This window comes from Manis pentadactyla, chromosome 7 (assembly GCF_030020395.1).
Source record: "Manis pentadactyla isolate mManPen7 chromosome 7, mManPen7.hap1, whole genome shotgun sequence".
NCBI lineage: Eukaryota > Metazoa > Chordata > Mammalia > Pholidota > Manidae > Manis > Manis pentadactyla.
This window is the reverse complement of record NC_080025.1, coordinates 149136103-149152966: the sequence shown is the minus strand read 5'-3', so window position 1 is coordinate 149152966 and position 16864 is coordinate 149136103. Positions and strand designations below refer to the sequence as shown.

The window sequence follows — 16864 nt, the reverse complement described above, 5'->3', positions numbered from 1 at the left end:
CACGGTGTTGCCGGTTCTCGTGTTGACATAGCGTATATCTTTTACCCTTTTACTTTAACCTGTTTTTCTTTAAGTTTTTTCTTACAAACACCACATGAGTGGGTTTTTGTCCAATCTTATAGTCCCTGCCTTTTAGTTGGAATGCTTAATCTATTTGATTTTTTGTTTCAGTCCATTTGATTTCAATGAAATTATTGCTGTTTAGGTTTAAATTGACCATTTTGATGTTTTTCATTAGTCCCCTACTTTTCTTCCTTTCCTGCCAGTTTTTGATGAATCTAGTGTTTTTAGTGTTGACTTTATACTGTCGTTCATGTAATTTTTAGTGGCTTCTTTATAGAGATTTTCAGCTGTGTCCCAGTCTCCCTGCAGAAGTTGTGCGTACATCCAGCTGGTACTCCCCTACACTTTTGCTTGTCATGTATTTTACTTCTAAACATGCTAAAAATCTCAGGATACATCTTTATTTTAATGAGTCAATAGTCATTTGTCTCACTGTATTAGGAAAGCATTTGTAGCATTTAAGGTGTAGAGTATTTTAACCAGAAGCAGTGCTAGTTCTTACATATGGTGATTGACGCTAATTGAATTAGTACTGTGAGTCCTGGCAGAGCTAAGGCCGATTGGAAGTGCTCCCTAGTTGTGCCTAAGTGACATTGCCCAAGGCAGTCAAGAAGCAGGCAGGGCAGCAGTGGAGTGAGGTGAGGGGATGGGCGTCCAGGTGGGTAACAAAGGTGGGGCCCACCTGGAGCAGGGGTTCAGGACTGAGGCCCTCTTAGGAGCCACATGCATGTGAAGTTCATATTCCAGCAGTGGGTGACTGTGAACTCGCAGAGCTGCTCACAAAGGGCAGAGGCCCAGGCAGGGCCCCTGTGTGCACCCAGACCAGTGGTCTTTCATTGTGCAGGACGCTGGCAATGTCTGGGCTGTTTTTGGGTGTCCCAGCTGGGGAGGGGAGCTGCCAGCATCTGCTGTGTGGAGGCCAGACACCCTCGAAAGGAAGGTTCTAGTCCAAAATGAAACAGAAAACCTGATTGACATTAACACACACAAGTCAGATTTGCTCAGTGTAAAAATATTTACAGGAACAGTGTCAAATTGAAGGCTGTTTGACAAAAGGCTTGTTGACTGACACATCTGCTTTCTTCTGTCTAGTTGAATAAGGCACCCTGTGTGTGATCAGAGATTAATCATAATTATTGTAGACATTTCCACAGGTAACAAAAATCATTCTTATGAATTTCTCAGGTTGGAAGGAAACCCACCACAGGTAAAATTAGTATTTAGCCCTGCCTCAGTTTGTAAATCACTGATTGAAACTTTTTTTAGGTTTCTGATGCAGAAGAGCTTACTGCCTCCGAGTGCCTTTCAGAGCTTCCCCCGTTTTCAAGGTGCTTAATAGGAATAATAATAAAATCTCCGAGTGTGGTCAGGTAACCATTTTCTCCTTACTTCTGAAACTCTCACGTGCTGTCAGCTCTCAGTGGCTTTTCCTCTATTCCTTTTACTCAAAACTTCTCAAAGATACATTTTTTGAGAATGCTTTTTCTTTGAGAAAAACATTCCTTACAATTTTCTCTCATTCTATCAGCGATTAAAAATATTTAGCTTATACAAAGAGAAATCCTAACTGCCTGTAAGGTAGATACATCTAAATAGTCCCCCAGTTGTGCTTATCACAGGTAAACTTAAGCAGGAAGAAAACATTTAAGACGTCAGTGTGCACTCAGATGCTTCCCTCTGTGGATACACTCAGACTCGAGCGGCTGCACACCGTGGGCCCGTCTTCTCCATCCCCGTGTCAGCTGGCCACGGTGCTGGTTTCGCCATGGCACAGACAGGGCCGAGGATTATGGGAGGAATTGTAGATATCTGATACCTGTGGAGTTTTAGAAGCTGATACATTCAATGAAAACTTTAAAAAGCATAGTTTTTAACAGTTATGAATTACCTTTCGAAACACTAACTCTTTTTGTGTGTGTTGTGGGCATACAGAGTAGCTGACTTCACTGACCGTAAAGCCCCCATTCTCTTTTTGGCAGCATCATCTGACTTCATTGTCTGTAGGATTTGGCAAACTTACAGTAAGAAGCATGGCAAAGTCTAATCAACTTCCCATTACTTGAAAACTAGATGAGTTGGTTGATGAGTCTTGGCTATATTTGTCTTTCTGTTAAGTATTAGGATGATATACTGTAGAGTAATTTTGGATGTTATTAATTTTTTGCAGATCATTTTTAGATGAATTAAAGGCATGTGTTACTTCTGACGATATTGAAGGCATTGTATGTCTGACAGCTGTAATGCACATTATTTTGGTTATTAATAAAGGTTGGTTAAACTTTCTCTTTTACTGTCTGGGATATAGCACACAGAATGGTTATGGAATGTGTGGGAGCTCAGCGCCCATGTTTGCCAAGTCCCCTGGCTCCCTCTGCTTGGCTAACCCTGTACCAGCTTGTACACCAGCTAGGCCGTGCTTCCCAGCACTGTCCCTGTCCACCTTTCCCCACTGGACCCAATTACATATCCCTCTCTGCACCTTAGAATTGAACTGTTGATTTCTCATATATTAACTATGTTTAAAAAATCTGGATTTTTTTTTGCTAATGATTGTATATTTGGTGGTTAATATTTAATGTATCTTGTTTTGCATAAGCCTTAAACCTTGCCTATTCTGAATATCACAGCTAGTTGAAATAGTGCTTGGAAAATAATTGGAGCCACCTATAAAATGCTTACCTCAGTGTAAAATACAGTAGTGTTACTAGTAGATGAACTGTTGTTAAATTTCTATACTTTTTGCTATTTCACTGGTGTTGAAATTATTTTCTAAGATTACCTGTCAAACATAGAGAGTGCTCCTATGGAAGCAAGCTACCCCCAGAAACCTGAATATATATGTCTGAAGATGTCTGATAATACTTTGTAACTACTTTGGCCCAGGTCAGGCCCCAGAAAGGGCTTCCCTAAGGGGCCGTCACCTGAGTTGAGATCTGCAGAATGAGGGGACGTTCTCCACCAGGAGGGTGTGAGCATGGAGGTGTGGGTGCTGATGAGCACCTCGTATGTGACAGGTACTTAAGTACTTGCCAAGCAGATGATGCCTCAGGTGTGGTGGTTGTCGTCTGTGAAGGAGGCTCAGGCGAGTGTCAGTCTGGTGACTTGGGCAGAGCTGATGAGGGGCTCTCGCACAAGTTGGTCAGACCCTCAGTGCCTGTGACGGGGGTAGCGACTGCCGAGGGGGTTAGCTCATGGTGGCTGGGAGGCTCAGTCCCGCTGAAACTGCCCTCATTGATAACACTGTGCTTGCTGTGTGTGATGGTGTTAAATCTTTTTTCTTTCTTTCCTATAATTTTCCCATAGGTAAACATAAGAGTTCAAAAGTGAAGGATGTTGCAGCCACTGTTCACAGAAAACTAAAGACATTCATGGAAATTACTCTAGAAGAGGATAGCTTGGAAAGGTAAGTGCCTGGTAAGCTCCAGGGGTGATGATCTGACAACTGCTGGCTATTCCTAAGGCATATTTTAGATCACATTTTCGCTTCTGCTGCTTGGAGCCAGGTAGTTAGAAAATGAGGGTTGTAAAAATAGAAATGTTTCTGTCAGCAAAACCCCTTCAACATGGGTTTAATTTATTCCCTAATCCTGTGTTAAAAAATGAAAACTCCCATGTTCATTGGGCTGTTTGTAGACAGCGTTTCTGCTGCTGTGTACTAATCTGACATGCTGTGCGGTTTCCTGTAGGCTCCATTATGAATTGTGTTTGACTCTCAGACCAGCCACAAAAATGTTTTCCCACTGTTTTATGAATTAGTCTGAGGTTAAGAGTTACAGAGCTCCAAACTAGGTAATTCATTTTACATATACCTGGAAAACTGGCCACTTTCCCTAGCCAGTTCCTCTTTAAAGAAAGGCTTTCAAGATCCTAAATGGCTGACTTATGAATGCAGACAGCTTTAGCTCCTCCTTCCCACCCTGTATGCCTTTCTTTCCTTCTCCTGTCTTACTGCGTCAGCTCGGAGACTTGAGTGTCATGTTGAAAAGCAGTGGTGAGAGGGGACATCCATACCTTGTTCCTATCTTAGTGGGAAAGCTAGTATCTCACTGTTAAATACAATGTTAGCTACAGGCTTTATGTAGATGTTCTTTATCAAGTTGATGAGTTCCCCTGTCTTCTTAGGTTACTGAGTTTTTATTACGAATGGTATTAGATTTTATCAAAAGCTTTTGATATGCATCTGTTGATATGATAGTGTGATTTTTCTTCTTAGGCCTGTTGATGTGGTGGATTACATTGAGTAATTTTCAGATATTGAACCAGCCTTGTATACCTGGTGTAAATCCACTTGATCATGGTATATAATTTTTTAATATATTGGTAGATTTGATTTGCCCTCATTTTGTTGAGGATTTTTACATCTGGGCTCATTAGGGATGTTGGTCTGTAGTTTTCTTTTTCTTCTCCTTCCTCTCTCTGGCTTTGGTATTAGGCAAATGCTGCTTCATAGAATCAGTTAGGAAGTATTCTCTCTGTTTCTGTCTTGTGAAATAGATTGTAGAGAATTAGTATAATTTCTTCCTTTAATTTTTGGCAGAATTCACCAGTTAACCTATCTGGGCTCAGTGCTTTCTGCTTTGGAATATTAATAATTAGTGCTTCAATTTTTTAACATATACGGGTCTGTTCAAACGGTCTCTTTCTTCCTGCATGAGTTATGGCACGTTGTGCCTTTTCAAAGATCTGGCCCATCTTGCCTGGACCATCAGGCTTGTGGGTGCAGATGTCCACAGTGCACCCTAGCTGTTCTTTCGGACTCTGCAGGCTCTGTAGTGAAGCCCCTCTTCATTTCTGATATCAGTGATTTGTGTCTTGTCTCTTTTTTTCTCAGCCTGCTGAAGGCTTATCAATTTTATTCATCTTTTCAAAGAACCAACTTTTGGTTTCATTGATATTCTTTTTTAAATTTAAATTTAAATTTTGTTATTATTATTATTTAATATTCTTTTATTTTGTTATAATTAATCTACAGTTACATGAAGAGCATTATGTTTATTAGGCTCCCCCTTCACCAAGTCCTCCCCACAAGCCCCATTACAGTCACTGTCCATCAGCATAGTAAGATGCTTGTCTTCACTGTGTTGCACAGCCCTCCCCATGCCCTCCCCTACATGCTAATTATACATGCTAATAGTAATGCCCCCTTTCTTTTTCCCCGCCCTTATCCCTCCCTTCCCACCCATCCTCCCTAGTCCCTTTCCCTTAGGTAACTGTTAGTCCATTCTTGGGTTCTGTGAGTCTGCTGCTGTTTTGTTCCTTCAGTTTTTATTTATTCTTGTGCTCCACATATGAGTGAAATCATTTGGTACTTGTCTTTCTCCGCCTGGCTTATTTCACTGAGCATAATACCCTCTAGCTCCATCCATGTTGTTGCAAATGGTAGGATTTGTTTTCTTCTTATGGCTGAATAATATTCCATTGTGTATATGTACCACCTCTTCTTTATACATTCATTTACTGATGGACATTTAGGTTGCTTCCATTTCTTGGCTATTGTAAGTAGTGCTGCGATAAATATAGGGGTGCATCTGTCTTTTTCAAACTGGGCTGCTGCATTCTTAGGGTAAATTCCTAGAAGTGGAATTCCTGGGTCAAATGGTATGTCTATTTTGAGCTTTTTGAGGAACCTCCATACTGCTTTCCACAATGGTTGAACTAATTTATATTCCCACCAGTAGTGTAGAAGGGTTCCCCTTTCTCCACAACTTCGCCAACATTTGTTGTTGTTTGTCTTTTGGATGGTGGTGATCCTTACTGGTGTGAGGTGATATCTCATTGTGGTTTTAATTTGCATTTCTCTGATGACTAGCGATGTGGAGCATCTTTTCATGTGTCTGTTGGCCATCTGAATTTCTTCTTTGGAGAACTGTCTGTTCAGCTCCTCTGCCCATGTTTTAATTGGATTATTTGCTTTTTGTTGGGGTGCATGAGCTCTTTATATATTTAGGATGTCAACCCTTTATCAGATCTGTCATTTATGAATATAATCTCCCATAATGTAGGATACCTTTTTGTTCTATTGATGGTGTCCTTTGCTGTACAGAAGCTTTTCAGCTTGATATAGTCCCACTTTTCATTTTTGTTTTTGTTTCCCTTGCCCGCGGAGATATGTTCATGAAGAAGTTACTCATGTTTATCTCCAAGAGATTTTTGCCTATGTTTTTTCTAGGAGTTTTATGGTTTCATGACTTACATTCAGGTCTTTGATCCATTTTGAATTTACTTTTGTATATGGGGTTAGACAATGGTCCAGTTTCATTCTCCTACATGTAGCTGTCCAGTTTTGCCAGCACCATCTGTTGAAGAGACTGTCATTTCCCCACTGTATGTCCATGGCTCCTTTATTGTATATTAATTGACCATATGTGTTTGGGTTAATGTCTGGACTCTCTATTCTGTTCCATTGGTCTATGGCTCTGTTCTTTTGCCAGTACAAAATTGTCTTGATTACTGTGGCTTTGTAGTAGAGCTTGAAGTTGGGGAGTGAGACCCCCCCCCCACAACTTTATTCTTCCATCTCAGGATTGCTTTGGCTATTCGGGGTCTTTGGTGTTTCCATATGAATTTTTGAACTATTTGTTCCTGTTCATTGAAGAATGCTGTTGGTAATTTGATAGGGATTGCTTCAAATCTGTATATTGCTTTGGGCAGGGTGGCCATTTTGATGATCTTAATTCTTCCTAGCCAAGAGCATGGGATGAGTTTCCATTTCCTAGTGTCCTCTTTAATTTCTCTTAAGAGTGTCTTGTAGTTTTCAGAGCATAGGTCTTTCATTTCCTTGGTTAGGTTTATTCCTAGGTATTTTATTCTTTTTGATGCAATTGTGAATGGAATTGTTTTCCTGATTTCTCTTTCTATTAGTTCATTGTTAGTGTATAGGAAAGCCACAGATTTCTGTGTGTTAATTTTGTATCCTGTAGCTTTGCTGTATTCCGATATCAGTTCTAGTAGTTTTGGAGTGGAGTCTTTAGGGTTTTTTATGTACAGTATCATGTCATCTGCAAATAGTGATAGTTTAACTTCTTCTTTACCAATCTGGATTCCTTGTATTTCTTTGTTTTGTCTGATTGCCGTGGCTAGGACCTCCAGTACTATGTTGAATAACAGTGGAGAGAGTGGGCATCCCTGTCTTGTTCCCGATCTCAGAGGAAAAGCTTTTAGCTTCTCGCTGTTCAGTATGATGTTGGCTGTAGGCTTATCATATGTGGCCTTTATTATGTTGAGGTACTTGCCCTGTATACCCATTTTGCTGAGAGTTTTTATCATGAATGGATGTTGAATTTTGTCGAATGCTTTTTCAGCATCTATGGAGATGATCATGTGGTTTTTATCTTTCTTTTTGTTTATCTGGTGGATAATGTTGATGGATTTTTGAATGTTGTAACATCCTTGCATCCCTGGGATGAATCCCACTTGGTCATGGTGTATGAACCTTTTGATGTATTTTTGAATTTGGTTTGCTAATATTTTGTTGAGTATTTTTGCATCTACGTTCATCAGGGATATTGGTCTGTAATTTTCTTTTTTGGTGTGGTCTTTGCCTGGTTTTGGTATTAGGGTAATGTTGGCTTCATAGAATGAGTTTGGGAGTATTCCCTCCTCATCTGTTTTGTTTCAGACTTTAAAGAGAATGGGTACTATGTCTTCTCCGTATGTCTGATAAAATTCCGAGGTAAATCCATCTGGCCCGGGTGTTTTGTTCCTAGGTAGTTTTTTGATTACCGCTTCAATTTCTTTGCTGGTAATTGGTTTGTTTAGATTTTGTTTCTTCCTTGGTCAGTCTTGGAAGGTTGTATTTTTCTAGGAAGTTGTCCATTTCTTCTAGGTTTTCCAGCTTGTTAGCATATAGGTTTTCATAGTATTCTCTAATAATTCTTTGTATTTCTATGGGGTCTGTCGTGATTTTTCCTTTCTTGTTTCTGATTCTGTTGATGTGTGTTGATTCTCTTTTTCTCTTAGTAAGTCTGGCTAGAGGCTTATCTATTTTCTTTATTTTCTCAAAGAACCAGCTCTTGGTTTCATTGATTTTTTTCTATTGTTTTATTCTTCTCAATTTTATTTATTTCTTCTCTGATCTTTATTATGTCCCTCCTTCTGCTGATTTTAGGCCTCATTTGTTCTTTTCTTTCCAATTTTGATAATTGTGATGTTAGACTATTCATTTGGGATTGTTCTTCCTTCTTTAAATATGCTTGGATTGCTATATACTTTCCTCTTAAGACTGCTTTTGCTGCGTCCCACAGAAGTTGGGGCTTTGTGTTGTTGTCATTTGTTTCCATATATTGCTGGATCTCCATTTAAATTTGGCTGTGTATCCATTGATTATTTAGGAGCATGTTGTTAAGCCTCCATGTGTTTGTGAGCCTTTTTGCTTTCTTTGTACAATTTATTTCTAGTTTTATACTTTTGTTGTCTGAAAAGTTGGTAGGATTTCAGTCTTTTGGAATTTACTGAGGCTCTTTTTGTGGCCTAGTATGTGGTCTATTCTGGAGAATGTTCCATGTGCAGTTGAGAAGAATGTGTATGCTGTTGTTTTTGGATGTAGAGTTCTATAGATGTCTATTAGGTCCATCTGTTCTAGTGTGTTGTTCAGTGCCTCTGTGTCCTTACTTATTTTCTGTCTGGTGGATCTATCCTTTGGAGTGAGTGGTGTGTTGAAATCTCCTAAAATGAATGCGTTGCATTCTATTTCCTCCTTTAGTTCTGTTAGTATTTGTTTCACATATGCTGGGATATATATATTTATATATATATACACCCTGTGTTGGGTGCATATATATTTATAATGGTTATATTGTCTTGTTGGACTGAGCCCTTTATCATTATGTAGTGTCCTTCTTTATCTCTTGTTACTTTCTTTGTTTTGAAGTCTATTTTGTCTGATACTAGTACTGCAACACTGCTTTTTTCTCCCTGTTGTTTGCATGGAATATCTTTTTCTATCCCTTGACTTTCAGTATGTGCATGTCTTTGGGTTTGAGGTGGATCCCTTGTAAGCAGCATATAGATGGGTCTTGCTTTTTTATCCATTCTATTACTCTGTGTCTTTTGATTGGTGCATTCAGTCCATTTACATTTAGGGTGATTATTGAAAGATATGTACTTATTACCATTGCAGTCTGCAGATTCGTGGTTACCAAAGGTTCAAGGTTAGGTTCTTTAGTATCTTACTGCCTAACTTAACTCGGTTATTGAGCTATTATAGACACAGTCTGGTGATTCTTTATTTCTCTCCCTTCTTATTCCTCCTCCTCCATTCTTTATATGTTGGTTATTTTATTCTGTGCTCTTTTGTATTTCCTTTAACTGCTTTTGTGGGTAGTTGATTTTATTTTTTGCCTTTAGTTAGTATTTGGTTGGTTTGCTTTCTTTGCTGTGATTTTATTTTCTCTGGTGACATCTGTTTAGCCTTAGGAGTGCTTCCATCTAGAGCAGTCCCTTTAAAATACCCTATAGAGGTGGTTTGTGAGACGCAAATTCCCTCAACTTTTGCTTGTCTGGGAATTGTTTAATCTCTCCATATTTAAATGATAATCATGCTGGATATAGTATTCTTGGTTCAAGGCCCTTCTGTTTCATTGCCTTAAATATATCATGCCATTCTCTTCTGGCCTGTAAGGTTTCTGTTGAGAAGTCTGATGATAGCCTGATGGGTTTTCCTTTGTAGGTGACCTTTTTCCTCTCTGTAGCTGCCTTTAAAATTTTGTCCTTGTCCTTGAGCTTTGCCATTTTAATTATTATGTGTCTTGGTGTTGTCCTCTTTGGGTCCCTTCTGTTGGGATTTCTGTGTACTTCTGTGGTCTGAGCTTCTATTTCCTCCCCCAGTTTGGGGAAGTTTTCAGCAATTATTTCTTCAAATACACTTTCTATCCCTTTTTCTCTCTCTTCTTCTTCTTGTACCCCTATAATGCGGATATTGTTCCTTTTGGATTGGTCACACAGTTCTCTTAATATTGATTCATTCCTGGAGATCCTTTTATCTCTCTCTGCGTCAGCTTCTATGCGTTCCTGTTCTCTGGTTTCTACTCCATCAATGGCCTCTTGCATCTCATCCATTGTGCTTTTAAATCCTTCCAGAGATTGTTTCATTTCTGTAATGTCCTTCCGGACGTCATCCCTTAGCTCTTGCATATTTCTCTGCAGCTCCATCAGCATGTTTATGACCTTTATTTTGAATTCTTTTTCAGGGAGATTGGTTAGGTCTATCTCCCTAGATTCCTTCTCAGGGGAGGATGTCTGGGTTAGTCTGGTCTGTATCAAATTCTTCTGCCTTTTCATGGCGATAGAGGTAGTTGTGGGGAGCTGGTGCATGTGTTGGCTGGGAGAACGTCCCTTCTTGCTGGTCTGTGGCCGTCCTCTCCTGGGAGAACAGCGACCCCCTAGCGGCTTGTGCTGGGCAGCTGCACGCAGATGGGGTTTCTAATTCTTGCCCGGCCGCTGTGAAAGAATCTCTGCCCTGCTGCCTCAGGCTGCTGCTCCACTATGGCGGAGCGGCATCGGAGGGGAAACGGGCAGGAGGCTGTTTATCTCTGTGAGGGGCATCCGAGCTGCGCTGCCGCCCCGGGGATTAGGGCACCCGGAGTTCCCCGGGATTCCCAGCTGCTGGGCTGAGTGTCTCAGGACGCTTCCGTCCAGCTGTGAGGTCCCTGTCCCTTTAAGTCTGTCAAAAAGCACTCGCTTTTCTTTGTCCCAAGGGCGCTAGCTGCAGGGACCCACTTGCAGGTCTTTCTGTCCCATTCTCCTAGTATCCGGTACTACTCGCACTGTGTGTCTGCACTCCGGTGCGGATGGCTAGGGCTGGGTGTTTAGCAGTCCTGGGCACCCTCTCCCTCCCCACTCCGACTCCTCTCCTCCTGCCGGGAGCTGGGGTAAGGGGTGCTTGGGTTTCTCCAGGCCATGGCTTGTATGTTACCCCCTTCGCGAGGTGCTGGGTTCTTGCAGGTGTAGATGTAGCCTTGCTGTTGTCCTGTATCTTCTGGTCTCTCTTTTAGGGATAGTTGTATTTGTTGAATTTTCAAAAATATATATGGTTTTGGGAGGAGGTTTCCTCTGCTCTACTCACGCCGCCATCTTGGCCCCACCCTCCGGTTTCATTGATATTCTTTATCACGTTCCTGTTTTCAACTTTAAAAAATTTCTACTCTAGTATTTTTACTAAGCACAAATATTAAATAAGACCATTAGAATTATCAACTGTATAAATGATAAGTTATTTTCATGGGATGTGATAACACTTGGAAGTCCAAGCATTTTGTAAGATTTTGTTGTTAGAAATAACAAATTTGCCAGGGTTTTTTGGATGTGGAATAGTGTGCACTGTTCTGAAGCTGCAAGGAAAGGAGGACATTTGCTCCTTGTGGAAATTTCTTTCATTTCCACTTGCCCAGAGCTTTAATCATATCAGTTACACTGAGACAAAACAAGGCCTTAGAAGTTCAAAGCTTGCATTCTGGAAGCGCAGAGAATATTAACAGAAATGTGGTATTTTGTTTCTCCATAGTCAATAACTGTATGCCATCTTCTCCACTATGCTGATACACAGATGGTAAAAAAGGGTTTTTCCCTTTAAGGAGGAACTATCCCCCAAAAATAAATGGCTCTGGACTGTGGGACATCAGCTTCTTGCTTAAATATGCAGGAAGCACACTGCAGAATGACCATGTCTAAAAAGGCCAATCTAACGGAAGGCAAACAAGACTTAAGACTATATTTTAAAATATTATTGATTTAATGCTGGAGCAGAGACATTAAGGCAATCAACATGTTTAAGATACTGGGAACCCGTTGGACCAGTTATTATTTTAGGTAATGGGGCATTTATTTAGAAGTGAACATTTTCTTAAGGGACAAACAAGTCTTCTCCCTAGCAGGCTTAGTATTTTGTTACCTGGTCTGTTGGGTGCTAAATAAAAAATGCTTCTTACTGCACTTAAATTGCCTCACTCAGTGTAGCATACTGTGAATTGGACATATTTTCTCAGGAGGAAAGGCATGCATTTGCTGATGTGCTGGTGCATTTAAATGTCAAGTAGGTTATTCACTACTTTCATAAATAGTATGAAAATAGCAATAGATTTATAATTAGATTATAGATGTATAAATATTTCTTAATGTTTGTGTTATATTAAGAATTTTTCCCCCTGAGCAAATGAACTATAATCATTTTACAAACAAATTACTTGCCAGTATTAATTTTGTTGCTATGTAGGCAACTTCAGTGGTGCTGTATGCAGTCCCGAACGTCAGACCTTGCTATCAGACCTTGAAGGAAAGGCATACTCCCAGAAAAGGGACCTCTTTTTTGTTATCAAGTGTTGACAAATAAAATTTTATTCTACAATATGTAATTTTAAGTCTTTGGAAAAGGAATTTGGGCTGGATGCTTTTTATAGCTCGGCTGGCAGCATGCCTCCACCTCCACTGGTACCCAGTGGGCCTTGGTGTGCATGTGGGTGATTAAAGCTATACACAAATAAAACAACACTTTAATAAAAACACGCATTGTGTATCTCATTGGTTTTCAAAAAAACTGGCTCTGTCTACCCGTGCTCTGTGAGCACAGCCTGCTGAGAGCCGTGGGGCCTGTGGCAGGTGGGTGAGCATGCCTTCTGGTCCAGAGGGCTCAGACACACCAAGGGACCCTGGCCCAGGGGATGATTGGCCTTTTTGCCTCTGTCCCTTCCAGCTCTGGAGTTCACATTTCATTCCTTCTGTCCTTAAACGGCTCTTACTTCTCCTGTCTGCACAGTGCGCTCCACCCCTTCCCAGGTGGTGGAGGGCTGGACAAATCGAAAGCAAAGCTGAATGTGTGGGAGGTTGGCAATCAGAGGGCGGGCGGCCTGGGTGTGGCCCGGGCATGTCGCTGGGCACCCTCAGCCCAGGGTGCCGGCTTGGTGGGGAGAGGATGATACCTCATTATCTTTGCTGGGCTAAACACAGGTCAACACGAGTGGCCGGTTACTCTATAGTTAAGTAACTTTTGCCAGGGTAATCTAGCATTTTTCTCCTAAGTACTTCCAAATTCATACTCACTTAAGGAGACAATATTTTGAGTAATTAAAAATAAATTTTAGATTCTGGAGTGTTGGTTTAATGTGTCATGTGTCCCTCCTTCCCAGCCTATGGGGGTGGTAGCACTTCCCCCCTCTGGTTTATACCTCGGCTCCTTGTGAGCACCCTGGTCTCCAGCTCCCAAAGAACTGACGCGGTTTGGGGAACTTTCCCGTTACCGCGGGCGGGGAGCTGGAGGTGATGTGGGGGTGTCAGGCTTCTGATGTTCCTTTTGCCCTCTTGCTGCCAGCTGGTGGCCTCCATCCTCCGCCTGAGGTGTCTGCAGGGCACCGGGTGGCCCAGCGGTTAGAAACCACTGGAACAGCTATTCTTAAAGCAACAGTGGTGGGCCAGCCACACAACTAAGGAGTCTTTAAAGAAAGAAATCAGTTGTAGCTCCCGAAAGGTGATCTAGAATCAAAAACTGTTGAATTAAAAATATAAATGTCCCTGATGCACGGGGTTCCCTGTTGAACTCAGATTCCAGATGGTCTAAAAAACCAGGTTGGAAGAATATCTCAACACAGAGCAGATTCTGGTGAAGAGAAGTTGGGGGCTAACGACAGATGAGGAGAGAAAGGCCCAGAGAGAGGCAGTGATACCTCAGCAAACCTGAGTAAAATTCCTGAATTCCAGGGGTACAGAGGAAATCTTGAAGTTTTTCTAGACTTGTGCTGGCCCCTTCAGTGGGCACAGGTCAAAGTGGAACCGTGGCCAGCCTGAGCTGGCGTGTGGCCTCTGTGACATGCAGGTCCATGCTGGGGACAGAGTGGAAAGGCCGCCTCAGTGATGTGTTGTGTCGATCACAGTGTGACATGTTCTGTCATGCTGGGTTCAGTGAAATATGCTGAAGTGAACCTTGCCTGCTTGCTTTGCTCCCTTTGATGCGGCTGCTGGAAAGTCTCAGGTGGCCTGGGCACTTGTGCTGCCTGACCCTGCGGCAGGGTAGGTGGGGGGCAGGACGCAGACACCAGATGCACTGGGGCTCGGGAGAGAGCAGGGGTGGACTGGCCTCTGTGTCTAGGCACACAAACCCTCAGAGGGAGTGCTCTGGACCTCGGAGGGCAGGTAACAGGCAGGGGAGCAGGTCAGCGTGCCTCTAATGCATCTTTACGGCTCAGTGAGTGGAGAGTGCGCTGGATATGAAGCAGATCCTCTGCAAGGTTCGGGAAAGAAAGTCCTTGGGGGCTCAGCCTAGGGGACAGGCATGTAGGAGAGGAGGTGGGAAAGCTAACAGGCAGAGTGGTAGGTTCACTGGTAGCCTGTCTACCAGTGGGGTGAACAGTTTGGCTTATCTCCGTTCTTGTGTAGGGAAGTGCAGGTGCACACCGATGAGCATGCTCCGTATCTGAGTAAGGATGTAGGTCCTCATTAGAGTACTTTTGAGTAAATAAGCATCCACCCCCGGGACACATGGCCATGAGCACATTTTATCAAAGAGTAGTGTTTTATTTGTGCAATTTCCTGGGTGCCCCTGCGAGCTGTTGGCTGAGGGGACTGTGATGGCAGCTCCATTTGCTTGGCTGTGTGCATGGGCTGCGTCTGTGCTAAGGTTCTTACTCAGTCGTACATAGAAACAGTGAAATGGGGACTGATCATCGCAACTTTCTAAGTACATGTGGCTGCATTTTTAGGGTTACTTTGTGAAAATGTGCGTCTGGGTGATTTGGCCACTTCCGTCTGTGATCTTTCTGTCTTCGTGTTTCAGATTCCTCTACGAGTCGTCCTCAAGAACTCTGGGAGTGCTCCTGAATTCATGACTGAGCTGACCACTTTGGTCACGTAAAATGGAGAAAAAGGACTCACAGAAAACAAAATGAATGATGTTTTCTTAGCGTTTTTAATGCTACCAACCCAAATAATGGAGAAGTGGGGGATTTATTTGGAGCTGTATGAGTAGAAAACTCAGTTTCTTATGTTTTTGCCAGTGCCTGCATAAACAATATACTTCAGGTAAAGAATTCCAGTGGTACAGAAACCCGTGGTGCAAAAAAAAAGACGCTTATAGCAAACCCAGCTGTTTTAAACTTGGCTTTTATATATACTATATTGCTTGCAAACTATGAGTAATAAAGCAATGACAACATCTATTTGTGCACTTTAAAAAACATATTAGTACAAGTTTTCCCCTTAGGGACAGGGGCTGCGTTCTGGGGTGAGCCTGTCTTTCCACCAAGAGCAGAAGGTGCTAAAGCAAAGGGTGTGGCTGAGCAGGCATCGGCGGGAGCTCTGTGCAGGCTCCTGTACCGGCTCCTCTCTGGTCTTGACGCTGCTTCACTGGGGGCTGGTGGTGGCTGTGGCTGTAAATATGAGTGACAGAACCAAGTCATTCAGCCTGAACTGAAGCACTGTTATTTCATCTTTTTCCGGTATCAGCAGAGGATGGGCCCCAGGCTTCCTGGCTGTGTGGCCTGCCCTCCATCTCGCCTGCCCTCAGGTACCAGGAGGCCTGTGTGTTCCTGTCCCTGTGAGCCGCAGGCTCTGTATTGTGGTTGATCGGCACCCTGTGGCCTGGTAGGCCACCTCACAACAGCCTGCTCACTCTGTCCTCAGACTCTGAGCAGAAAAGTAAGAACAGGCCAGTCTCACTGCCTCTGTCTCCATGAGGTACAGAAATGGGCTGCTTGCTGTAGTCAGGAGCATTTAGGGTGAGTTTTCTCTCCCTCCCAGAAACGGGAGGTGTAGTTTGCTTATTTTGGTTAATTTGAACATAGAGTTTTCTGGATGTCTTTGCTAACTGAGCTGTATTCTGTGTTGGTGAATGTAAGTTTCTTTCCATTTTGCCCTTGGGTTTAGTATAAAGAGCAGTCTAACCACCTGGAGAGAGTGAAGAGTGTTCTACCTTCCGCGTCTAGGACAGCTTGTGTAAGGCGAGAAATGGTCCCGTGGACTTGTTGCAGCACTCAACTCTAAAATTGTCCAAACTCAGTGTTTGCTTTGTGGGAAGAGGTTAATTAGTTTTAAAACTTTATATACGAGTTTTCAGAGTAGCCAGGTTCTCTTTTATCTGTGTCAGTCTGGATAGCTAAAATTTGCAATTTGTGAAACAATGTAATTCAGTTTTTGATGGGCCAGAATAGTTCATGAAGTCCTTATCCAGGCATTCACCCTAGAGAACCCCTGTGAAGGTGTATGGGGACGCGAGCTGGGTGCTCAGAGTATCAGTGGGTGCTGTCCATCAGTGGACAGCAAGTCCCAGGGTAGGAGTGTGGTTTCATCTTGTCAAGTGTAAAAACACATGAAACTGAACACTATTGCTTATGCAATAGTGATGATAACATCCATAAAAGGAAAGATACAACGAAATTCAGCATTGATGGGAGGGAGGGATGGAGAGCTCATGAGGATCTTCAAAGGGAGCGAATGAAAGAAACCTGTTCAACTGGAAATCGACAGTCGGGCATTCATCTTCCTGTTTATAATCTTACACATTATCACCACTCTTTTGTATTTAATATTTCACAAAAATTTAAACAGCCAGATATAACGGACAGAGAAAGAGCATCCCCATCTTTGCTGAGGGACAGAAGCACTCACACAGGGACTTGCCAGCCTGGCAGGAGCCCCTCCCACAGGCCAGTGCCTGGAAGCACGCAGGAGCTGATGACCAGCCCGGTGAGGATGCCAGCTTGCCATGCAGACTTCAGGAGTTCTCCGAGGTGCGTGGGCGCTCTGTAAGGCCAGGAAATCCTCTGCAGGGCTGCATTCCACGAGAGGACATGCTGCCCACCGAAGACAGGGGAGAGGTGCC

At 42.6% G+C, this 16864-nt stretch overlaps 1 protein-coding gene across 5 annotated transcripts in view; it reads left to right on the top strand.

Annotated features, from left to right (window-relative positions):
- NCAPG2 (non-SMC condensin II complex subunit G2) overlaps window positions 1-15209 on the top strand; it is a 64891-nt gene extending 49682 nt beyond the window's left edge. For 4 of the 5 annotated variants that reach the window (XM_036899643.2, XM_036899642.2, XM_036899640.2 and 1 more), the window contains 4 exons: window positions 1330-1433; window positions 2231-2331; window positions 3367-3466; window positions 14822-15209. In XM_036899643.2, coding sequence (XP_036755538.2) covers window positions 1330-1433; window positions 2231-2331; window positions 3367-3466; window positions 14822-14873 — 357 coding nt within the window. In that variant the 3' untranslated portion in view covers window positions 14874-15209. Of the gene's footprint in view, window positions 1-1329; window positions 1434-2230; window positions 2332-3366; window positions 3467-14821 lie in introns of those variants that run through there. The other variant, XR_005027574.2, reaches the window with a different exon arrangement.
- Window positions 15210-16864: the final 1655 nt, after the last annotated feature.